This window comes from Semicossyphus pulcher, unplaced genomic scaffold (genome assembly GCF_022749685.1).
Source record: "Semicossyphus pulcher isolate SPU_LCO1_2020_fin unplaced genomic scaffold, fSemPul1.0.p SCAF_16, whole genome shotgun sequence".
NCBI lineage: Eukaryota > Metazoa > Chordata > Actinopteri > Labriformes > Labridae > Semicossyphus > Semicossyphus pulcher.
Window position 1 is genome coordinate 11,330,488 of NW_027211670.1, and position 26,379 is coordinate 11,356,866.

At 40.1% G+C, this 26,379-nt stretch overlaps 2 protein-coding genes across 2 annotated transcripts; one reads left to right on the plus strand and one right to left on the minus strand.

Moving 5' to 3' along the window:
* Positions 1-256: 256 nt before the first annotated feature.
* LOC138593285 (vesicular glutamate transporter 1-like) lies at positions 257-15,065 on the plus strand. Its single transcript, XM_069664223.1, has 13 exons — positions 257-318; positions 5,557-5,809; positions 6,793-6,911; positions 7,005-7,119; positions 7,210-7,297; positions 7,746-7,832; positions 8,040-8,176; positions 10,294-10,443; positions 10,604-10,736; positions 11,211-11,321; positions 11,445-11,572; positions 12,900-12,969; positions 13,142-15,065. Exons 1-13 carry the CDS (start codon positions 257-259, stop codon positions 13,435-13,437), a joined length of 1,749 nt encoding a protein of 582 aa, XP_069520324.1. The 3' UTR covers positions 13,438-15,065.
* A 1,971-nt stretch (positions 15,066-17,036) lies between these two features.
* On the minus strand, positions 17,037-26,340 carry LOC138593386 (uncharacterized). The gene is made up of 8 exons (XM_069664380.1): positions 26,244-26,340; positions 22,281-22,319; positions 21,879-22,103; positions 21,523-21,798; positions 20,071-20,346; positions 19,751-19,975; positions 18,918-19,025; positions 17,037-18,840 (listed from the first exon to the last, which is right to left on the minus strand). Exons 1-8 carry the CDS (start codon positions 26,275-26,277, stop codon positions 18,242-18,244), a joined length of 1,782 nt encoding a protein of 593 aa, XP_069520481.1. The 5' UTR covers positions 26,278-26,340; the 3' UTR covers positions 17,037-18,241.
* Positions 26,341-26,379: the final 39 nt, after the last annotated feature.

Here is a 26,379-nt window from a genome sequence, read left to right on the forward strand (position 1 = left end):
CGGCAAAGTGGAGCTGACAATGTTTGTCCGGGTGATTTTATTCAATGAAGCTGATTAATCTCTGGACAGTCGGTGTAGCTGATTCCTCCACACAGGAGACTGGGCGTTAAGGAGTTTGGAGATCAACTAAATCAAGTTTTTTTTTTTTTTTATGTGTGAGTGAGGAACACGGGGCGGAGGGAGTAGAGGAGAAGGCTGGGCGCTCAATCGGGAGCGCGCAAAGACTGCACATTGGTCGGATCCTGGACTCGTGAGGATGGAGATCCGGCCGGACAGGTTTAAGGCCGTAGCTGCCAAGACTCTCGGGAAAATATACGGGTACGTAAAATCTCTCTTGGACAAACAAAAAATGCTGAAAAGCAGACAGACTGCAGGCGTTCTCATGTTAGAAAGAAAGTCCAAATTTGCAATTTAATTATTCTACTGGAAGGCGATCTATTGTTGCTGAAACCTGATTTTAGTTTGAGTATTTGTCTTAAAAGAGAAGTTAACTGCTCCTTTAAAGATCAAGCCGTCCAGAGGCCTGGATTAGCGTGGGCTTGGATCACCTGGCACCACATCTGTCCCTCTATAGGCTGCTGAATCTGTCACATAAGAGACTGGCATACATCATTTACGACTTTATGAGAAGCTGCAGATATGCAATAGATAATAAAAGACTCCAGAGCCGGAAATGGCCTTCAAGCTAAATATAGTCCTTTTCTGTGATAAGTGCATGTGAGGAAAAAATAACCAGATTAATGTTTCATTCGGGCTAAAACTGTTCTATCAGTGTAAGATGAAGCGTCGGATCAATATCTGGATTCAATTCTTGCAGGCTTTTCTGCAGAGCTGTCACATTGTCAGATTACAGGAGCACTGTCATACTTTAGAGTGGAGGTTTTCATAACTGAGCCATCAAGCAGTATGTTTCAGCTCGAGTGTGTTTTATAAGATTGTTAAACTCTAAGACGGGCCTTTGAGGGCGCTGTCTGCCTCACCTGTCACTGTGGGGCAGTGAGCTTAGGGAGACTTTGATTAACCCTTATTCTAGGAAAAGCTCCAACTTTCCAAAACGAGGAATTTCTTTTTGGAGCGTGGTTCTGATGGACGCATGACACCGTGTGGACTTTTTGGATTCACAAGGAACGTGCGTAAAGGATTCAAATGCGAGCTTTGGAGAACTTCCACACCGTCCTCTCCTCAGCTAGCTGCAACAAACTGCGTGACACACCTTCCCCGCTGAGAGCAGGTGTGTGAGGTATTCAGGAGTCTGGTATTGATGGACTCCCCTTTCTTTCTCTCGGGATTTGATGTAGCGTCTAAACACTTAAATCCTCTCCAGAAATAGCCTCTCCTCGTCCAAGCTGTCGGCCCACGTAAATCCCTGCAGGCCGTACACCTTGGCCACCTCTCTCTTTCTCCCCCACCCCCTTAAGTAGCCCGATAGCTCGTCATCTTGCCCCCCCTCCCTCACCTCACAGCCAGCCAGGATTAGGCCACTCGACCTACGACAGAGTCCAGAGCAGCCTATAAGCTCTCATTTCCGCAGGCTGCACGTGCCCCCAGGTGCTCCCTCGATACCTTTCTGCCGTGCGTAACGCGCTGCGGCCCTTTGCTCGGTGCTGGTCTCTGCACGCAATACGATCGGCAGGCTCACTGCGGGGACAGCACACATAATTGATAGCTCTGTGTTGATTTTAGATTTTGTATTTTGATTTTAGCTATAGAGCTGAATCAGGTTGAGAGCCTAAACACTAAAAGTTCTTTTTATTCCTCTTTTAGTTCTGTTTGAGTCGATTTTATTCGATTAAGATCATTTATAGTTACCTACCGGGAAGTTATACGGCAACATAAATGTGACAAAACCGAAGTGGAGAAACGGAGGGAGAACACAAATACAGGCTCTTGCCATTCATCTGTCTATGTTTGGACTGCAACTAATCAAATAATCTGTTTCAAATTCGATTAATCTGTCATCAAATGTCCTTAAAAAGTTAATATCTTGAAATCTTAATATCTTGTTTTGTGCAAAACTAAAAAATATTTAATTCACCATTATGACAGCACAAAGAAAAACTTTGATTTTTTAACTTTCAACTTATAAGATAAATCAGATATAAGTGATTAATCAACTAATCGTTACAAGTCTTCTCTATGTTTAAAATTATCAAAAACATGTCAATTTAACTTTTGTGTGAAGTGCTGTTTCTTTCTCCGTGCTGTGCGGTGACCTTTGCTGTGTTACTAGACTTACTCCAGCAGGTCCTTTGTGGTGGTGTCATGGAGAGTGTTCCATCTATTAAACAATTTCCGGAGCTGTTCGACTCTCTCTCATAAAAATCTATGATTCCAGCCTGCTGACTCGACTCAGACCCGAGCGGCTGAACTGTCCTGACATTTGCCCTTGACGTATGAATTAAGAGATTAACTTGGATAGAGAGACAGGGATACTTACAGCAGAACAGGTTGTGTAAAATCAGCTTTCTTACATCAAGATGTAAAACTGCTTTTGTTATTAAGTGTATAAAGTTCACAGACGTGTTGGGACCTCACCTCAGTGTGCCGTATGCGACAGAGAGAAGGTCAGGTAGCTTGTGAGGATTACAACGGATTTTCCTAACTCGGGCTCAGTCATGAAAAGTGACTGCAGCAGATATACGGTTTTATTGCAGAACAACGTGAAAATGTGGGCATCTTATTGCAGAAAGGATGCGACTGCTCTGGATGCTGGCGTTGAAGAAATGTTGCGGACTGTGTGAGACAATGCGTGAGTCAGGGGAGTTGGCGATAAAAGCCATGTTTAAAGATGAAGAGGAGACAGGAAGAATGAAGAGAGGGGCCCGCTCAGACAAAAATAGTCCAAGAGAGCCAGAGATATTAATAATTCAAAAGGGAGAATCATTAATACTTGATCAGTGTCGGAGACTGTTAGAACCCCTGCTTACAGTAACATGTATGTTTTATATTTGTGTAGCCTTTATTACACAGTTCGCTTACTGCTTAGAGACGGTTTGTTGGCAGACACAAAGTCCAGTCCCAGTCACCCAATATGTTCGTATCCATGACATGATTCCTGTCAAGCACAGGAAGTACATTTCATGACACTGGTGAGCAGCCATGACGGTTGTAGAAAGACCTTCAGTAAAAAGATGATTTTATTTCCCGGGTATTTGTGACTGTCCTTACCTCTATAGTGACCTGATAGTGTTTGTTAGAGTCCTCACGCTAATACAATCAGTTTGTAAGGTCTTTGCCCTTGGTCTTGACTCTTTGCACCATCATCTGTAAATAAGGAAAAAGGCATTTTGGGAAATGAGTTACTTTTTAATGTTTTTTTCAAATATGCTGTCCTTTAAACTTTTTAGCGCATCACGCTGTGTAAAGTTTAAAAATCATTTTGTTGAAATGTTTTCTTTTGTAGTGACGTGCAGTTAAGACTTTGGCGATTATGTCAAAATTTCCAAACAGCAAAGCTTTACACTGTAGATGATAGCCTGAATATACAAATTTAGTGTATTGCTAACTGTTGGATATGTTTTAGAATTCATGTGTTTATTTATGCATGTAAACTGATGTCACATACTACAGCATTTATAGCCAAAGCTAATTTGCAACACCCGTCCCTAAGGGCCTGTGTCCACTAATGGCAGCGCCCACGCGACCTCAATTCCAGAGCGCTTCTCACCGGCGCTTACTGTCGCTAGGTTATGAAAGTTGTCTGCAGTTACTTCAGCTTCCCTTGGTAGTTAAGTCGCCTTTAAATTGCTCGGTTTGCTTAATATTTGCTTTTATTCAAGGACATTTTACCTGAATGAAAACCTAAAAACAATGGAAAGGAATCGTGTCCTGGCATTAGCAGCAGCTCTAGGGCTGGAAACTGTTTAGTGTTGCTCTGAAATTCGTGGGCACTGCCAGGGCTAAAAACGCTGTCAGTGGACACTGGCCCTTAATATACAAAAATCAATAACAAATATACAAGTGACAGCACGAAACACATAACACAGACAGAACAATACAAACTATCATACAGTAAGTACACGATCACATGACTACATAAAACACTTTCAGTTTGAGTTAAAAAATGATCCCAGTTTGTAGGTAAAGTTTTCCATATATTGATCCCATGAACAAAAAAAGCTGTTGGTCCGAGTGGTGACTTATGTGGTGTCAATCTTACAGTACATACAGTATCCAGTCGATACTTGCTCTTCAGGTCCAGATTTCCATCCCGATCATGATGGATGTTCACAACAGCCTCTGTGGGAGTACTGTTATTAATGTGGCGCCACTCAACTAAGAATCATAATACACCTTAATGTGGTCCACATCCAGCCCGGGATCCCTGTTCCATTTTATCTCCGCCTGTCATGTACAACTTGCTGTCAAATAAATGAGTCTCCAAAACAAACAACCATCCCCCACTTCAAGCTTTATTTGTGCTCAGCACTGCTGGATGATGTTTGGCTAAAATCTGCAGGACTTTACTGATACGTGTTACTCAACACAACTCTTATACTGCATCTCACGACGATGGCTGCACATTACATTTACCAGACAAATGTCACTGGGGTAGTTTCTTTAACTTTTATATATAAAAACTGCAAATGTATAATAAATAAAGCTTTAATATAAAAGCAGTTCTGTGCTCCATCTTCAGCACCTGCAGTGCTCAAGTCTGATCTGAGAACGCAGCATTGCACATGCCATGTTTAATAGATGATGTGCTGCATTTAGATACATATTTGATGCTTGTTAGACTGCAGGCTGGCAGAGGTCATGGTTTCTCAGGGGTTCTCAGCAGGCAGTATGAACATAGGGTTGAGCGAACAGCAGAAAGAGAGGAATAACGCTGGTCAAAAGAGAGGAGGTTGTTGTAAACACTTTTACGCACACTGTATTCTTCACTGCCGGATGATCCTGTCAGGAGATGAATGTCTGCAGTAGAAAACCAAAAATATAAGACAGGAAGGAAACAAGTCTTGTCAGCGAGCTCCAGCGGTTGAAGGATGCCATGGGAGTATCCTTACTGACTCTTGTTAACACGCATATCAACTGAATGAAACAAGGGGAGGTGACGTCACCCATTGCCACTGTGACATCAACCAGCCTGGAGTTCGGCCTTTTAGCTGTCGCCATCTTGGCTTTTGGGAACAAGAGGTGCATTATTTGGATGACAGGGTGGATACACACAAGCCATGTCCTTAATCAGCGCCTGCTTTAACGCTAATTTGACTCTAAACAGGACTATAATTCAAGGCAAGGTGACTTTGAATTGAAGACGTGAAGTCTTTTATCTTTAAGGCTTAATAATCGTTATATTTGATGAGGGATTTGCTGTCCCTCTAACGAGCTGTTTACATGGAGTGGATCAGCAAACACTACCTTAAGTATTATAAGTATAATTTTGGTTTTGGTTTGTATTGTAAAGATTGTTTCTGCGGCATGCTGCCGTAATAGGGCAAAACACAGCCAGGGATGTTTGGACTGACAGCTAGCACAAACCATACTGTCACATTTCTGGGACCAACCAACGACGTCATAATAATTACCTCTTCCACTCGCCTTTCTTCACAGAGCTCTTGAGAAGAAGCAGGAAAATGGCGAGACCATCGAGCTGTCGGCCGAGGGCCGGCCGGAAATGGTGGAGGAGAAGGAGGCGCCCGTGGTGGACTGCACGTGCTTCGGCCTGCCGAGGCGCTACATCATCGCCATCCTCTCCGGCATTGGCTTCTGCATCTCCTTCGGTATAAGATGTAACTTGGGCGTGGCCATCGTCAGCATGGTGAACAGCCACACCGTCTTCAGGGACAACAAGGAGGTCATAGTGGTGAGTGGTGGCGAGGGGGGTGGGAACACTTTGAGGTTGCTTTGAGCCGAAAATTCAACAACAGCAAGCCACATTTATATTATTGTATCTCTAGATTACTTATCTTTATGTGCACCTTTTGTCTGGAGCTGTTTTTATGGTGTGAGTAAGACCCTTTAAATCCAATCCCCCAAAGGGAACATTATTTATACGTTTGATAAGAGGAAACAACCTTTGTGCTGATCATCTTGTAATTTTAAGATAACAAAGCTGGTTTTCTTGAGATAAGAAAATAACTTGTGATCTCAAGATCCTCAAATTCTGTACCAAACTTAAAGTGCTAATCTCGAACATCTTAATTCTGTTCTCTTTGGCGACACCTGTGGCGATTAACGGTAGTTGCGGGAGCACACTTCCCAGGTATCCAGACAGTGTTGCATGTGTGACGTCCACGGCAACTCTTGATTTTTGCCTTCATCTGAGCGTTGAATTTGTTTCTTTTCTTTGTATTTTAACTTATTTTTGAAGTTGTATCTGTAGTCATCGATCTTTGTTTGTTCAGACCTAGTAGATTACTGTTTACTCGCAACACTTGCAGAGACCGGAAAAGCAGCCGCAGCCACTCGGCGATAGATAGTGACTCAACAGACATTTATTTAAATAAAAATCTTCGAAATTATTACTTTAATTGTTGTAAATATTTAATGAAGATGGAAATTGTCAGCAAAGAAGTGATTCCTTACAATGTCTGTCTGTTAATGTCACAGTCAGAGTTAAAGGATTGGCCCAGATAAGTGATGTGAAGGCGCATTGCTGTGGAGTCAGGGGTCAAGTCTATAATCAATAATTCAGTGCTGTTATTGTTCTTCCTTTAGCTTAGCGGCATGTTATCCCACCTAATCTAATATTAATCACCTCACTGAGTTTAGTTGTTAAACTGTAATTCATTAGCATGAGAAGATTGCATTACTTCTCACTTTACTTGTCTCCCTGTGTCCCCACAGAAAGCTCAGTTTGACTGGGATCCAGAGACAGTGGGGATGATCCACGGATCCTTCTTCTGGGGGTACATAGTAACTCAAATCCCAGGAGGGTTCATCTGTCAAAAGTTTGCAGCAAACAGGTCTGTTAAGCCACTTTTTTCTGGTATGAATAGAATAATTGTACATGTCTGTATACATACTGAATATTCTTCCTTTATTCTCTCCTCCTCCAGAGTGTTTGGCTTCGCTATAGTGGCCACGTCTTGCCTGAATATGCTCATCCCGGCAGCAGCACGGATGCATTTCGGCTGCGTTATCATCGTCAGGGTGTTTCAAGGACTTGTGGAGGTGCTATAGCTTTCTCTTTAACACAAGAAATATTTCTATATTCTATATAGAACATTTCTCACAGTGTGATTTTCTCCCCCCATCGCACAGGGAGTTTCATATCCCGCCTGTCATGGTATTTGGGCAAAATGGGCTCCACCTCTTGAGAGAAGTCGCCTGGCTACGACAGCCTTTTGTGGTGAGTCATAATCACTGTGCTGTTCCTCTCTGTCTCTAAACAATAGACGTTTTTACCACAATAAAAGACATTTCTTGCCACATTTAGAGCCAAAACGGTTAGCGAATTCATCAGGTAAGATTTTAAAAGAAAACCGAGCTACAACTATTTATACTATAGATTAAACGTGTAAGTTATTTCACAAGCGAAGCGCGGAGCCTTTGTTGCTTCCAGCTTCCAGCATGAGGAGTTGCTGCTCTTCTGTCAAACATGACAGTGATTAAAAAGTCTTTTGTGTGGGGCCGTCAAACAACGTCAAACAGCACAAAAAAACCCAAAGCCGCAGTTTTTCAGCTATTTTCTGACATGTTATAGCTCAAATAGTTAAGTGACAAAGTAAGAGGCAGATTAATTAATTAATTAGTAATTTTTAGTTGCAGCACTAAACACAATGTTTCTCCTTCTCTAGGCTCGTATGCTGGGGCTGTGATTGCCATGCCATTAGCTGGAATCCTGGTCCAGTACTCCGGATGGTCATCTGTCTTTTATGTCTACGGTAAGAGACCCTGAGGTTAACACAATCAGATATATAGACTTTACACTGGAGCTGTACAATATGCATAAATCCCAGTCTGTACAGCAGCAGCTACAGTCAAGCTGTCTCCTTGGCAGCTTGTTCTCTATGACCTTTAATATCTAGTTTTGACACTTACATAACGCCTTCTCTTCTCCCTGTCTGTCTTCCTTCCTTCCTCCCTCGCAGGAACATTTGGGGTCATGTGGTATTGCTTCTGGTTCCTGGTGTCCTACGAAAGTCCAGCACTCCATCCCACCATCACCGATGAGGAGAGAAAATATATAGAGGAGAGCATTGGCGAGTCGGCTCAACATGCAGTAACGGTCAGTAATTAAGATTTGACAGGCAGAACATTATTCAAACACTATAAAATCCCATTTTAAAGTGGACATCTCGAAGATCTCTTTGGCGGCACCTATGGTGATTTACAGTAATTGCGGGCGCACACTTCCCAGATATCCAGACAGTGTTGCATGTGTGACGTCCACGTTCGTAACTCTTGATGTTCCTCGCTGAGGGTCACTTTCCTTCTTAGAATGTTTGCCTTCATCTGAGCGTCGAATTTGTTTCATCTTGTTTGGAATTTCACTTATTTTGTATCTTAAGTTGTATCTGTAGTCATCGCTCTTTTCTTTGTTTGTTCAGCCATAGTAGATTACTGTTTACTCGCAACACTTGCAGAGACCGGAAAAGGAGCCGCTTAGCTCCCCCTATCCTCTCCGGCAGACCAACCACTGCTGGCTGATGGAAAACACGTCACTAACTGGGCGCCGCTTGTGATTTTTTTCCTTTCATCAGTGGGCCATAGGCTCAATCACCATTGTGTTACCTCATTGGGCGATAGATAGTGACAGACATTTATTTAAATGAGAGATTATCACTTTGACAGTACTAATGTGGTCTAGCATTATTGTTTGTTTCCAATATTTTAACAATAGGACAGGATGTAGATTTAATAAAGCGTAGAGATGGTAAAGAGTCAAAGCAAAGTAAGAGCAAGAAGGAAGTTAACCTGGGCTGAGGTTAAAGGTTGTCAAACTTCATCGTGATTGAATTTTGAAGTACCAGTGATAATTTCATAAAGGGGGGTATTATGCTAATATCAAGCTTCATGTTTCACTCTGTGATACCTGTGGAGTAGCTTAGCATAATTTACAGTTCAAAAAACTCCTCATTTTTCTCACACTGGTGCTCTGTGCAGGCCCTCATACAGCCTCTTCCCGAAATCACTCAGTCAGCTCTGTCCCTTTAAGAAACCCTGCCCCTACAAGCCCACTTTCTTGTGATTGGCCTGCTGAAGCTGCACTTTGTGATGTCACAAACATTGTGAAACCTGGCCTTCACAGCAGCCTGCAGACTGAGCTGAGAGGCCTGGGGATTACTCCAACATACTTTTACCTACAGATTTGAAACTTCACCCACGTTTAGTCTGGACATCCAACATTGTAACATTATATATGTGTTAACATGTGAAACAGCATAATACCCCCTCTTTAAGATATAAGCAACAAAGACTTATTTAGAAACTCATATTAGTAAAAACCTCTGCTTATTCGGGTCTTTACTCATGCATTCAAGTAACACTAATCTGTTTACTGCAACCATCCCCTTTTTGATCCCAATGTTCGGGTTTCTGATGCCTGTATGTTTGAAAAATAAACGATCACACTAAAGAAACTGTACAACAATGTGTTTGAAAAAATAACAGTACATAAAGATGGAAGACGCTTCTCCATCTGCTCTCATTATACAGAATTGAAGGCAAAGTACCCCTGTGACGGGGCGCTGCCATCTTGTGATGGTGACATAATTTTGAGCCAGAGCTGCGCAGTAGCGATCGGTGGGTGGAGCCGCCGTAGCCACTTCTGCTAACCAAAACACACACTTAACTCACCGGAAAAAAATGGCAAAGAATTTCTGAATTTCGCCGTATTTAACAGTATTTTACTTGTGTTGGTCTGAAGCAGACGTTGACAGATATGTAAACTTCAGTGACTGTAGTGATTGTTTTAGTTACGTCTCCTCTCACCGTTCCTCCTCTACTCTGCTAATCAGGAACAGATCGGCTGCAGGAGCCGTATTTGTCAACAGAGCTGTCAATCATCCTTTTGAAAGCCTCAAATAACTAATTGAAACTAAACTTGTCAGATAAATGAACACTTGGACGTAAATCAGCATGATAAGAACTAACTATAATGACAGAAACCATGTTTGAGAAAAACTTATTTGACGTGTATTTTGATTTTATATTTTGAGCCATGTCCCATCTGTTAACATGGAGAAGGCGGGCTTTATGAGTTATACTGCAGCCAGTCAGCAGGGGGCGATAGAGAGGGTTTGGAAGCTGTCATGTCATCCATCTTTTTATACAGTCTATGAGTCGAAACAATTCCGACTCAGTCAAAATCAATAAAATAAGTGAAATTTTTGCTTTTTACAGAAATTCAACACACCGTGGAGGGCCTTCTTTACGTCAATGCCAGTGTACGCCATCATCGTAGCTAATTTCTGCAGGAGCTGGACCTTCTACTTACTCCTCATCAGTCAGCCTGCGTACTTCGAGGAGGTGTTTGGGTTCGAGATCAGCAAGGTAACTGAAACTAAATGTGGGCATTACAGTGGATTATGTGTGATTTACTGCAAAGGGAACAAAGGTTTCCAAAAGAAAAATAACATGCTTTCCAACTTTAACCTGATGAGCATATCCCCTCGTCTTCAATCTGTAACAAAGACTCATCTCTCTCATGTAGGTGGGCATAGTTTCTGCACTTCCCCACCTCGTCATGACAATCATTGTGCCCATTGGCGGCCAGCTTGCTGACTATCTGCGCTCCAACCAGATCATGTCCACCACTAACGTGAGGAAAATGATGAACTGTGGAGGTAAGAAAATCTAATAACAATCGACATCAACAGAAGCTTTTCTTAGCACACTATTTTTATCCAGAAGGTTGTTGAGGTCACGCACACCTTAAAAACACAAGGTAACTCGTTGGCTAATTATAGGGTTAATAACAGTGTTAAGTAAGCTGTAGTGAGAAAACATTTGCAGCTTAAATAAAGGAAATGATGACTCACTGTAAAGCAGAAACGCTGCCTCTGTTGGCTATTTTTGAACTACAGAGAGAAATCGATTGCATTGAAATGGAGAAGCGTACAGTGTGGATATCACTGTGAGGGAAGCTGTCAGCGCCGGTCTAACAACTGTTCAGTCACCAGCAGTTTATGAAAAGGTGGAAGAACAGGGCGTGAAGAAAAATGCTCTTCAGCTGGTTTAAAGAAAACATCTTGCAGTGAGACTTAATGTTTTAACACATTTAAGTCACGTGTCTCTGCTACTTCACTTGTCTGCACCAGGGTTCGGGATGGAGGCAACGCTGCTGCTGGTTGTGGGCTTCTCTCATACGAAAGGTGTCGCCATTACGTTCCTGGTCCTCGCTGTGGGCTTTTCTGGCTTTGCCATTTCAGGTGAAAACATATGTCCCCCCCCTTCTTTTAAACCTTTTTGCTCACAACTATTAGGATTAGTATGACTTGTGAATATCAAACACTTTCCTAAATGTTCTAATATTATATTTCCTCCTTGATAAGGTTTTAATGTCAACCACTTGGACATTGCACCACGCTACGCTAGCATCCTCATGGGTATCTCCAACGGTGTTGGTACTCTGTCGGGTATGGTTTGCCCACTTATAGTTGGTGCCATGACAAAGCATAAGGTGAGAATGTATTGCCTTGGAAAATACACATTTAAACAATTTTCTGTTCTTATTTTGTTGTCACAAGGTGTATTTTTATTAGCATAGATTATTTTTTGGGCTTTTGCTTTTATTATATAGGACAGCTGGAGAGAGACAGGCTATGTGGGAGTAGACAGTGGGGGATGACATGCACCAAATGATGCACCGAGAGTCGAGCGTGTGTCAAGGACTGTAGTCTCTGTACATGGGGCGCCTGCTCTGCCAACCGAGCTAAACCAGCGCCCTATTATGATAAATTATTGAGCAAACATGCATGTTTGTTTTTTTGCAGCTTTCTAAAGAAAAGATGAGGTGTAACTTCGTCAAAAATACTTCTTTTTAGTTTGATAGTTTTGCATATCTGATAGTAATTGGGGATGGACATTTCAAGTAATCTCAATATTCGAGTAATCTAATTACCTCATGAATGAGTAATCGAGTGCTCGCAAATTATTTATTTTTTACTGTTAAAAAAATATGTCGGACATAAGAGAACATTACTATCTAATGCTTTGACATTAATGTAAATACATTGCCAACAATAGAAAGCAAGTGCAATTTCAAATACATTAAACAACCTGAACAGGCCCTTCAATTAACGCGGTTGTTACATTCCGTTGTCAAACGTCCCAGCGGTAGCGGACTCTCTGTTGCTTAACACATAACTCACATTTTTTCCACTCTTGTAGCTGTTGTGGTGGCTTGTACTCCGGCTCAACAAACGCCATCAGCTCACGGAAGCCGCCTCCTTCCTCAACACTTAATGAGAGCATATCTCCAGTCACCATGTTCGTTATTAGCAGGCTAATCTTCTCCCCTCTGGCATCCTAACAACGACGCTAACAGGGCTAGCTAATGATGTGGTGCGAGACTGCCTGTTGTCTGGCTTCTCCTTGTGCTTCAAGCGCATGTGGTTTAACATCGAACTAGTTATTTCTATGATGTACAAGTTTAACACTACATATCTTGCACAGCACGTTATCGTCGTACTTCCACATCAATTTTCTGGTCACGGCTGACATGGTGCATGTAGCGGAGTTAAACTACTTTAGCTGAAAACAACGCATGCGCAGGTGCGCGAGTAGTGTAACGTTACTCGAATAATGACGCCAATAACGAGTACTCGAGTACTCGATTAATTCGTACTCGATATTAAACGCAAGCCTCTGTTTGATTGGTTTGATTTAATGTGTGAATCTCTTTACAATATCTTCATTTCAAAGTCATAACAGAAAATTAAAGAAATGATTTTCTTGTGCTTGTAACCTCTTTTTATTATTTTTATCTCCTCTGCCTCTATTGATAGACGCGGGAGGAGTGGCAGGGTGTTTTTCTCATCGCCTCGCTGGTTCATTATGGAGGTGTTATATTTTATGGTGTGTATATCCACCTCCTAACTTCTCTTTAGGCTGTTTCATACATAACCAGAGCATCAGTGTCTGTTTAAGTATGAAGCAATCTGTGCATTGTTATTCGTGCAATTTTCCGTATATTTGGTTAACATTGTGTTTATCTTAAGACTGAACTTGTCTCTTTTCTGTGCTGCAGGCCTCTTTGCATCGGGAGAGAAGCAAGCCTGGGCGGAGCCTGAGCAGCTGAGCGATGAGAAATGCGGCATCCTGGATGAGGACGAGCTAGCGAATGAGACAGAGGAGCTGTATCGCACAAGTGGTGGAGGCGGCTACGGAGCCATGAACCAGGGAGCGGATCCCAACGGAGGCGGAGGCGTGGGAGGAGGAGGAGGAGGCTGGGTCTCAGACTGGGACAAAACTGAGGAGTATGTCCAACCAGCCGGAACCAATAATTACCTTTATGGCGGAGAGGGGGGTCGAGAGTTCACATAAAACCAGCAGATCGTCTGCATATAGCTTTTAGTGATGCAGAAACAGTACGTCAGCGGTGAGAAGTTTCAACCAATGGAAAGAACTTTGAAAGTGCGGATTTAAAATGCAACATCGAAAAGACAATTTTTGCGCAAGACTGACTGTACTATCATAACTGAACTGAAATCAAAGAGACTCCACAGTCGAGGTGAAGACAATAGTAAATGTAAAATGTGTGTTTGTGTGTGATTGCAACTGTGTACTGTGTGTGACAGACAATCTAAGTAAGAGTGTTTTAGGACCCATCAGCCTCCCGGAAATCTCCCTGGATGACGGATGTCTTTTAGGCCTGGTGTGGCTTTTTTTGATGTTAATTCATTGTAATAATTGTAGAAGATGTCCATATTATCTGACATGATTTGGCTTTTAATAATGTGTCTCTCATTTATATTTGTGTCATTCAAGATTACACGTCTTTAGGCGCACATAAGTCACAAGCGCATTTCTGTTGGTGGGTGAAAACCTACAGAGTTTGTTAAATTAAAAAAGAATCTTAACTTGATGAACTGAATCCACTGAAGTAAAAACCAAAACTGGAGCCGTGAGGTTTTCACACAATATTATAAAAGCTTTCTTTCCAACTTTTGTCCTTAATCTGCACACTTATAAGAAGAAGCATGTTACTTGTGCCAATACAACAAATATATTGCTCTGTAGTATTGGTTAACTCATCCACTGAGACAGTGTTTGGACACCTGCAGATATTACTACACACAGCTTTCTGTGAAGTCTTAATAGCCCACACTGACATTTCAATGTCCTCATCTTAAAATGTTTTATGTACAAGGCCTCGAGCCTGTCTGCCTGTTGAAAACATGGGGAATAAAAACGCCTCGTATACGACTAGAAAAAAATGTCACAATGCACGGTAACAACAATCCCTTATCGAATACGTTTTGTAGTTAAGAGCCAATTTTTCTCAATTATTTTCAATATGCTTTACACGTCATATATCCTTCATTTATGTTATTCTGTCATGTTTCTGTTGTGTTCAGGGAATTCATGCATTAAGTGTAAACATCCACAAATACACTTTGCTGTCACCATATAACCTAAGAACCCCAACACATGCCAGAGTCTGCTCTCTGTCACAGGGGTGATAGCCTGCTGAGTGGTGCTACTTATTAAGCATCAGTCAAAATTAAGAACTACACATAAAATGTCAGTCCAGAAGAGCCATCACATAGATTACAAGTCAATCGTTTATTTTATTGTGCAGCAGGCTGAAACATTAAGTCAACCTGACTCCATTAAAAAAGAAAAAAGGCTGCTGCTGGACAACAAAGCAATGAAACTTCACTGTACAAGAGCAATTTGGGTTTTTTTTGTTAGTAGACGTTTTAAAGTATCTAGCTAGCTCCAAAATGAAGGTTTAAAACATCTCAGTGTTGTAGTTTCATGGATCCGTATCACTCACTGCTACGTTTCCCTGATAGGTTGAATATTAAATGTTAGGCTTTTTACTGTTTTTGTCATTTTTTTCATTAATTTCTTGTTGAATGTTTTGTTCTGGATTGTTAACGAAAACTGTATATGTAAAAATCATGTACATGTGGAAAATATTGTATAATAAAATCTAGAGGTGATAATTCCTGTACAATTATAAATACGATTAGCATTTACATTATGTTTTGTATTAGCTGGGGCATTAACTTAATTGCTACAAAGCCAACCTTTCTCTACTTCATGTGTGATACAGGCACTAATAATGCAGGTCTTCAAACCATTGACTAGGAGTCTCATGTTACCCATAATGCTGTCCTGTCCAGACAGTTTATCGATCACTGAGCTAAAGTATAAGAGCATTGAAATGAAGAAGAAAAATAGATTTCTTTGGCACCAGAGCAGGGGGACTCACCAGTTTTCTTCAGCCAAGAAGACACTGAGGCTCAGGCACTCACCCTTACCATCCAACTCTGGTCTCTGGAATCAATGGGATTATCCTGCAACCATCTGTCAGTGAGAGAAACAGTTGTTACCTGGATGTAACTCCAGTACTCTGAGGACATGAGGAGTGTTTTAAAGGGCTTTGCTGTTGGTTTGCACCATTGAAGCTCGGCCTCATCACCCTGGAACAGATCTTTATACACACCGCCCACAACCAAATTGCACTCTCTCTGAACGATAGGCATCAATCTGAATCTGATGATACCTCAAGAGTGACAGAGTCAGTCCTTCCTGTAATTCATTAGAACAATAGAGGATGTAACAGTAAACGTGCGCAAAGAGAACACTTAAGAATGTACTGTATCTCCTTGCTGTGAAACGGATAAAGCAGCCATGACACCCCCAAGGTGGATTCGATGACCGTATCAAATAGTCCCTGCAGAAAGGTGAAAGAAAAACCTCACATGGGGCATGAACACACATCAATCGCCTCACTGACAGATTACAGTGTGGCTGGTTGATGTTTGGAATAACTGGTTGCCCCTGACAAAAATGTTGTTTCAAGGATGTATCCTCTCTATTGAAAATACTAAATAAGAAAGCTCTTCTATTACCCTAAAAATCACAATTTTTTACAATCAGCAAGTTTGTCTAAAAACACTTAAGCTATACGGGGATATTAAAACTGTGAAGTATGTGATCTTTAACAATCTTTAATTTAAATAACAAGTACAAAATCTTGACCTCTTATTGTTATTGTAAAAAAACAACAAAAAAAACAATCAACATGGAAACTGTAGCCTACTGTTTTTCTAATGTATTTAATGTCACTTGTATGGTCTAGTACAGTATATTTTAATGTTGGCTACAGCTAACTTTAGACCTGTAGCATACCTCATACATTCTTCTTCTTACTTCCAAAGACACAGCACAAGTCCCAACCAACACCTTGAACGGTTTTATCGGTTTTAGCAAAAACGTTAATTACGGAGTCGCCGTATTGTTACGTCACAACGTCATTTTACATATGCGCGCGGTTCCTGGCGTCCTCGGTAAAATATCAGCGGCGAATACTTCCTCCCTCTTGTCTGAAATTTCGCCCCACTGTGGCCGAAAGACACATTGAGCCATGCTATAAACTCCTGGGGTGAGGATAATGAGACCAAAGAGGCGGACTGGCACAGAGTTTTGTGAGAACCAACAGATAAAGACCATAGTCAAAAGTCCGCTAGCAAACATGGCTACAAACATTGCAACAACTCTCGAGTGCACGCTCAAGAGACACTTGCTCCACGCATAGGTACGTAGTCCTTTAACACCACTGCCTTTTAAACTTAGCACAATTTCCAGAAGAATATATTGTTCAATACTGGTACATAATTTTTTTTGTAAATACTCTCTAATATTAGGAGCAATCCGTCCACTAAACTGTAACTGCAACCGTCCACAACTGTATTCATAGATATCTGTTTAAAGCAGAGACTTTTGTTTTATATTTGGAAAATGTTGAACTTAATGTTGCCTAATGTCTTATTTCAGAGTTTAATAAGAGAGTAGGTATTTCTTGGAACCAACAACATAATGTTCAAAGAGGGTCCAGTCACTGTATGAAAAGAAGGTGATGGGTAAGTTTTTTTGTTCATGACAAATAATACACACAAGAAATAGGGTTGTTTGCCTTGTTTATGAATTTATCCTATACTGTAGATAGTCAAGAAACCAGTTTTGTTGGCTTGTTTCTTTTTCTCATCTTCTCCACAAACAGAAATGAGTAACAAAGCCTTGAACCTTAACTGGCATAAACCGGTTGATGATTGAAAGACATACAGACGTTTATCACATCTAAACATACACTTATTGATAAAGTGACAGTGCTCATAAAAGTAAACAACCAAATTTTACAGAAACATGTTTATTTCAAAATTAAAAATAAAACAGGAATTTCGCTCACATATTGCATTTTTTAAGAGCAAATAAAGCTGATATGTCATTGTTATATAGCATAAACACTGGTAAAAAGGTGCTTTTACATTTGAACACAAAAGTAGAATTATATACAATGTTACAACATTTCTAATGCGCACATACTATAATAGAACATTGCAAGAAGTAATGGTAATACAAACATATATCAAGACACAAAATCAGATCGCAAAATAATTTCATTTCATTTTTTCATTCCTTCTCTGTAATGCACAAATGGAGTTACGGTGCTAACACAAGCAGATCAATTTTTAATGGAAAAAAACAACTTTCTCTCCCCTTTTCCTTCACCCAGAACTTAATGCACTTATAATAAAAGAATGAAAACAGGTTTTAGTCATATTAAAGCAAATTTGATCTAGTTTGAGTAAGTTAGATGATTACATGTGTAAGGCAGCCAGTGGGGATATTTGTATGATGGATATCAGAGTTGGAAAAATTAGTTAACAGCTTCAGTTTGTCTTACAGCTTGACTGAATGTTTGCTCCTTTCCACGCTGAATATATATGTGGGCTTTTTTTTGCTGTTGTTGTTAATGCCCTTTTCTGGTCTGGTAGCCTGTTGTGATTATTTACAGTACGGAATAACTCTGTATTGACATAATAATATAATTAACAGTTGTTAGTTGCTTCACTAGGAAACATTCAAGATGTTCTTTTTTCATTCTAATTTGGGAGTCTTGCTTTTTTTTTTTTAACTTTACTTATATTGAGTTTTTTTTTTTTCATACCAAATCACCCCCCCAAAAAAAGGTAGTCTCATCATAAAATTTCAAAAATGTGACCAAGAAGTTTCCTGACTTTTTTAGTTTGCAGGATTTTTTTTCTCGAGTATAAAATCTTGAGACTCATCTTTCTTTTCAAGGCTCCCTTTTTTCATCAATCACCTCATATTATTATTTGTCGTTTGTGCTCTCTGATGCTTCATGTCCTTCGTGTCCTCCACCTGCGCCCTCAATGCCCAGGGTGTGGTATTGCTCCTCCTTCATTCCCTCTTTCTTCAGTGCTTCATACCCTCCCTCCCCTCCAGCTGCCCCTTCCATTTGCACAGTGTGGTACACCCCGTCTTTCATTCCCTCTTTCTTCAGTGCTTCATACCCTCCCTCCCCTCCAGCTGCCCCTTCCATTTTCACAGTGTGGTACACCCCGTCTTTCATTCCCTCTTTCTTCAGTGCTTCATACCCTCCCTCCCCTCTAGCTGCCCCTTCCATTTGCACAGTGTGGTACACCCCGTCTTTCATTCCCTCTTTCTTCAGTGCTTCATACCCTCCCTCCCCTCCAGCTGCCCCTTCCATTTTCACAGTGTGGTACACCCCGTCTTTCATTCCCTCTTTATTCAGTTTCTCATATTCACCCTCTTTCCTCTGTGTGCCGGCCGCTTCTGGGTGAATGGCGTCGTACTCACCATCCTTTTGGGCACCAGGTCGCACCCTCAGCATCTCGTATTTGTCATCTTTATCTCGTGACATCAGCCCCACATCCTCATAAATTACTCCTAAAAGCAAAATAGAAGTGTTACATGATGCCTTCCATGTGGTCACAAAAAGTGAAAAAAAAGTAGTAGTTACTAACCTTTGGCTCTCCTCCTTTTCCTTAAATAAAAACCAAGAGCTAAAGCTACTAAAACAAGGAGCAGTCCAATGACCAAAAGTACCAGGATGAGTTTCATCTGAGTTTGATCTGAAACAGACAGAACACAACACATAATGACTGTTTTAGTACATATTCCCATTAGCAGCATTTGTCAGTAAGCAGAGAGATCCTGATTTTTAGTCTATTATATAGGTGAGGATCAGAGACATTGTAACGTGCCGCTAAGGTGAAGAAGGAGCTGACCCTTAAGGCAACGCAAACGCCAAGTTATCAAAGCTTAACAGTCTACACCCGCGGCTGTTAAATGAGCTAATTTACCCTCATGTTCCCCATAGAGAGAGATTCTGTTTGTGGTACTGGTCTGACCGCAGTTGTTTATTTAACAGACTAAAGAAATAGCGGACTCGCCGCTCGGGTTTTACCAGGTAATCTTTGGTGGCTCGGGTGGACACTCGGGGAACTTTCATGTCCTTTTCTTTAGCTTGCCTCTTGGTGAGGATCTAAAGACACTTCATTTCCTATGATGGAATTCTATAGCATCACTTGTTAGGCCACCCTGCCTGTTAAAGCATAGGTATTTCAAACTCTACATTCCCTGTTTTTAAGAGTGCTTAGTATTTAAAGTCTCCTTTCGAAGGTGAGATAATCCTGACAACAACAACAGCAGGATTATTTAATCGGCTTTTAAAGCTCCTTCCAGAGTTGTAACACCCCTCTCCCAGGCTGAGTTGCGCTCATGTCGAGGTAAACAATCATAATGTGTATTGACATGTCAACGGAAACAGAGTCAAAGTCCATTAACAGGAACTCACGATTGTGACCTCTGCTGCGATAAGACCTCCCGTGGTCCCATACAGCACTGCATGCATAAGTACCATCCGCACTGGGCATCAGGAAACTTTGGTGGGATGCCATAGTTGACCATGGCTGATCATCAGCACTCTTGTGGTACCAGTGAAAGGAGCTTTCACTGGGGCATTGTGAACAAGAACAGGTCATGCCAATGTTTTCAGAGATGGACGCTCTCACAGGAGGAACTGAAAAGAGCAAACGAGGAGACAGATGTCAACAGAGGTCTACTGAAGAGAAAATTATAGATATGCAAAGGATACAGTATATCAGATGCGCATACCATGGACAGGCACATCTTGATAATCAGAATCCTCTCTGTGTGAAGGTCCGGCTGTTTGGGCCATGTATTTGAAGCTTGAAATGCACTTATAGATGCCCTTTGCAGATTCTGTCACATCTGGGATTTTGTAGTATGGACCGTTACTTGTCAGAATGTCTTTGTCTTTGTAGAAAACAGTGTGCCCAATCCGATCTGTGCCCCAGACAAGACACCTCAGAGTCAGACTCTCCCCAACTACAGCAGGAAAAGGATACATTTCCAGCGACACTTGATTCTCTGAAAGATCATAAAGATTGTATTAGTTAGTTAAAATGCAGACAATGAAAACACAGTTCTTAAAGCCAATATAAAGAATAGAACATTTTCTTTCAACTCAAGGGGTTAATAAAGATTTTAAGTATGGCAAGTGTTCTGGTTTCTGGCTAAACGTAATCCGCCGTAATGACATCCCGGTTCCCATCAGAGGTCATCTGTCAACAATTTAGCTTCTTATTAATCTCTATAAACAGACATTTGCATTTAAGTTCAGCTAACAATCTGCTCTAGATCTAAAATTCAACTTGAGATAAATTCCCTTGACGCTGTGTCACGCAAGCCGTTCAGCGTTTAGATTTCCCGACTTCCTCGAATGCATCAGAAATGATCGCTCCGACCTCTGTTCAACAAACGAGCATTTTAAAAGTAGTTTCTTCTCGTCTTGAGGACAGACCTACTCATCTGCATCATGATGTTGTAATTTAAGCAAAGTTAAGACCCATTAATTAATTTCAATGAATCAGTTTCTTTTTCGGGTTCATACTGCAGGAGTTAGCCAGAATGAAGCCTCTATGTAGCTAACTATTTACAGTCAAACTATAACTCACTAGAAACAGATGACCGGGTGCTCCTCCGGGGGATCTAATGAACTATGAAATGACGCCATTTGCTGACATATCTAGCATATCTAACACACGGTCGCTTCTCAAGTTGCTGGACTGTAAACAAGGACGCGGAAAAGGGAGTCTTGACTGGAGGCTGTTTATCGCTAACCGCTGGTTAAACCGGACATGCCCGACGTGTTCACCGTTGTCCCCAGAGGCTATATTGTCTCAGACGATAGCCGATGGGATCTGAGATAGGATTTATTCTTAAAAAAGGTTATTGCTTTTTTTTTTATGACGTTTTTTTTTTGGGTTCTAAAAACTACTAGTAAAAAGTCCCGATATTTTCCCAGTGTTGTGGCAAACTGGCCGTCTTGAGCCAATGAAAACTGCTGTTAATGCCATGTGTCTTTTCTTTTTTATCTTTTAAACTGATCCCATGAAAGCAGAAGCAAAATACATGAAGATAGAATAGAGTTTAAAGACACTAAATGGAACAAATAAGTCAAATTTTAAAGCTTTAAAAACTGGCTTTAGAACAGCATGTAAATGTCCAAATCTTTACAGAGCTTTTGAGTAATGGTATGCTTACTTGAGGTCCTGAGTGTGATTTGGTTACTCCTGAGCTGATTTTTAGCAGAACACCAGAAAATGGTCTCGGGGACATTAAGTTCATTGGTTTCAAAGTCCAGACTAACACTGTCATTCGCCACCTGTAACAGTATCTTAATTGTCTTGTCTCCCCTGTAGACCCAGCAGTTCCATCCCTCTAGACCTTTTTCATTGTGGAGCTGCAGAATAACTGAATCTCCAACCCGCATCACCGGCTGGCCTGTCGCGATGGTGAGTGAAGCAATGGGGAGGTAGCCTGTATGGTAAGAAAATAACATTATTTGTATGGATAGTGCATCTACTTCTAACATCTGTGTATTGAGCTCTGATACTGACCCAGGACGCTAATGCTGACTTTTTCACTCTTTTGCCCGTTGCTCTCACATTGATAAGAGCCTGAGTCTGTCGCCGAAGCAACTGCTATCCTCCAGGTTTTGTTCGTCTGCGTAATTTGTTCGTTGTTAATATACCATTTCACTCCGCTCCCACTTGTGCTGCCGTCACAGCTCAAGTATAATAAGTCCCCAGAGTAGATCTCACCGAGTGTGGGTGATATAGTAACTAAGGAGGCAGGAGGAAAAGTGAGAGAGGACACACAGTGAAGTATTAATGTTGGAACTTTCATGACAAGAAACTACACTAAGCTGAACATGGTTATTGCTGCCACCTACTGACAGTTACACGGTAATAGAAGGAAGATGGGAGGCTGAAACCTTTTGAAGAATGAACACGTTTTACCTTTTGGATTTTGCTGACATCTAGCCTGGAGCACAAGCACTGGAAAAAAAAGTTAAGCTTTAGAAAAAACTCTTTCAGGACTAATAACACAGATTTAACATTTAGAGATGTTAAGACACAGAGTCACAATTCTAACTGGAAGCTATATACATCTTAAAATATATTAATTGTGATGTAAAAGTGTGTGTGCTGATATTTTGTAAAAGAAACAAGCAAGACATGAGGCATAGGCATTAAATACACTTCTTTGTGTTGCTCTCTGTAGTATTAAGTCTTTCAAACTTTGGGCCTCAGTCATGTTTTTTTTAATACATTTTCTTTAAGAAGGTTCCTAAGAGGAGTCTAAGGCAGATTCATGACCCTGTTCTTAAACTGATGAATGCTATTTCCTTGGAAGTTCTAATTGTTCCCAATAAGCAAAGGGAAACGCCCCTCAAAGGCCCATAAAAGCGCGTTAGACTGCAGGGCCGTGTGACACACAGAAATGACACAGGATTGAAAAGAGAAGTCAGGAGTGACAAATTACATAAGAAACCGATTACTCAAAGGACTCCAAATGTAAGAAAGACATTAGTAGTTCTGAAATGGAAGTGTCTTACTGGAACAAAAAATGAGGTAAATTATTATATTTATCAGGGTCAGTCGTAGATATAAAATATATCCCACAAACGGGCACATTGGATATCGCTCCCTTATAGGATGCTTTCATCAAAAACGCACGCACACCACAAGAAGTGAAATAAAATACTTTGAGCTCAAATCTGAGGTGAGAACAGTTGTTAGAAACAGAAGAAATAAGTTTCCTATTTTTCCTATTTTTTTCAGAATTTATACAATTTAATGGTACATGTATTGTAAAAGCTGCTGCTGTAAAACATTGGAACATTTGTCATTTAAATACCAGTGTGTAAATGTCGGTTATTATTGTTGTGAATAAGTGTTTTCTTTCCCACATGTATATAATAATTGTTACCTTAGTGCTTAGTTTATGATCAGAATTTAACATTTCAGTTTAGGTCAAACGTTTCACAATAATAAAAAAGACTAAATTTAAATCATGTATTTTAATATGTTATTTAATAATATTACAGTTGCAGAATTAAGGAAAACACAATAACCTATAATTTTGCACGAGCATGTCAGTACTTAAATGTGTGCTAGTTTGCTCGTGAGTGTTCATAGAGTTTTTCTTACCTCAGAACAAATCCCAGATAAGAAAACAATAAGAGTCAGAATTAGGGATCGACCCATTATCGGCATTTTGACGCATATCGGCATCGGCCTTTTAAAAAAAATAATAAAAAAAATAAAATAAAATATATAAGAGTGCAGAGTGCTCAAACACGGTGGAGAGGAGAAAAAGTTCATTTCTTTGCAAATTTTATTTAACTTTATTTTATTTACTTAATAAAACTTCAGGAAGTTATTCATTTATTTATTTAAATTTTCAGTGAACTTTATAAGAGATGCTGCTGACCCTGGGAACTCCCTGCGCTTTTTGTTTGTTTGTTTAATAAACATATGCTTAAAGGCATTTAAACAAAGTTAAGTGTTAGTTTGTATTATTCAAAATTTTGACGCCAATATTTTTACTTTTACTGCAAATGAATATCGGCTCCAAATATCGGTTATCGGCCTCCTTGACTACTAATAATCGGTATCGGTATCGGCCCTGAAAAAACCATATCGGTCTATCTCTAGTCAGAATCTTCTTGAAAGCTTGGTGAATGAGGCCCATTCTTTACTTCATGTTTTTCTTGTATGATTGTAATTTTTATAGCTTAATATCAGTGAACTGCAAAGTCATAAAACCCCTAATGTAGTTTGGCAGATAAAGCGTGTTACAAATGACCATTAAAAGTAGCTTGTTTATAATGTGTGCACACATTTCTATATCAAAAGAGTTTTGTCAAAATATGGTCGTGTTTAGGGCTGAACAATTAATAGAAATTTTATTGAAATCGCAATATGGCCTACTGCAATTCTTTACATCGCAGGAGGCGCAATATTTGTTAAAGGTGAAATTTTAATTAAAATACTGTGCTGCAGAGGCGTTCTGGCCTGCGCTTCATATACAGACGTAAGTATCAATTGTCTTTGTTTGGTACAGATCCCTGCAAAAATACCACCATAATAATTTTAATATGTTTTTTGTTTTTGTTTTTATGATTATTGAGTAGACAGTGGGGGATGACATGCACCAAATAATCAGCAGACCAGGAGTCAGACTTGCGATCAGTGTGTGAAGGACTGTAGCCTCTATCGATGGGACGCCTGCTCTACCAACTGAGCCAAACCAGTTCCCCATTAATATGTTTTTCAATGAAAATGAGAATAATGATGTAAAAATTTAAATTCCCATAATTTCATTAATATCACAAATCATTTTGAAATTGCAAAGTCAAAATAATTACATATTTTTAAATGTGTTCAGCTCTGGTTATGTTTAGCAGAAGTGTGGTCATTAACCACAAAACACTTAATTTATAAAATGCTTTTAAATATGTACAAATATAAAATGATTGGTCTGAAATAACCATCAATAATCATAAACCTGTATGTGCACACGAAGCATTTTTACAAGCTCATTATATTGATGTGCTATTATTAAATGGTCATTTTGGTCAATTTTGTTGCTTGTTCATACTTCATACGGACCTGGATTCTTATTTGATTACCAGCGTAGATTTATCCTGATCAAAACTACTGTATTTGTTTGATTTCAGCTCTGCCTTCTTCATTGCATGCGCGTGTGTGAGTTTGTTATGTATGTAACAACATTTTAACATAAAGTCTGCAAAGACACTTAAAATGTCGAAACAAATATTTATTCTGTTTGTATATCAAATGTAATATTTTATTCTTATACTGATGCACGATACATTTTTTTAAATTTCATTCTAAATTAACCCTAACATGATTCATGAATGTAAATGTCAATACAGAATCCTCTCACGCCAATATCTCGTATCTCTGTTCACATGTCTTAGTGTATCACTGTTTTTTATCGTTCTTAATGCACAACATTTTTGGATTTAGGAGCATGATGAAAATCTGTGATATTTCCCTCCACCAACAAACAACTGAAGTTTTTTCCTAATTATTGCATTTCAAATTTTGAAAGTACATTCAGAAGAGTATTTCTTATAGTTTAGATACACATCTATTATCTCATAGATTATTATTATCATTATTATTGTATGATATTGTTATTTCGTCTTGCATTTCTTTTTGTGTCTATCACTTGTATACCCTGTCCTTTACTCTGAGCTGTTGTATCAAGTGAATTTCCCCCAACAGGCGATCAGTAAAGTCTTATCTGATCTGATCTTAAAAGCAAAGTAGTCCATGCGTAGCAGAAAACCTGTGGAGTTAATAAACACTGAGTCTCTACCTGAAATCAGTTCTATGTGGGTTAATAAAATCAATCCGTCCGTACTATTTCAAAGAATTTATGCATCATATTAAACCAAACTGCTAATTCTGGGGGTCCTTGACATAGCCACTTTTTCGTACTTGCAACCAGCATTGTTTCAAACATGTATGCTTTAGAAAGGTTGTGAAAAGTTGTGGTCGTGTCCTACATTTAATGACTAACTTTCCGGACAGGAAATGCCTCCGCTCCTTTCTCACACTGATCTGTTGGCCCGTGTTAGATGCTATGTTAGATAGTGTTAAATGTTGCAATTCATTAAATAAAATTCAGGTAAATAAAAGAGAAGTTAAGCATTATTGGAAATTGCAATAAAATGTTTTTTTCTGGATTAATTGTCTCACAGGTGACTTGCCCAAAGCCTCACACTTGTCTGCGTGATATAATGCATCATGCAATACCAAATTAAATGTGGTGAATTACTATAAAACAAACACATCCGTTTAAAAAAAAACAGACATTTGAATCTTACACTCCTAAAGTCTTTAATCCTGTGAACCCTAGTTCATGTTTATCTGGATCCTCCTTACCTGCCAGGAGCAGCAGTTGTGTTCCTCCCTTCATCTTTCTGCCAGAGTCGCACTGACTGCAGGAACAGCAACTCTGTGAATCAGTCTGAGAAGTGACCGATACTTGGCGGCTATTTCAATTATGCCCTCATGTTGA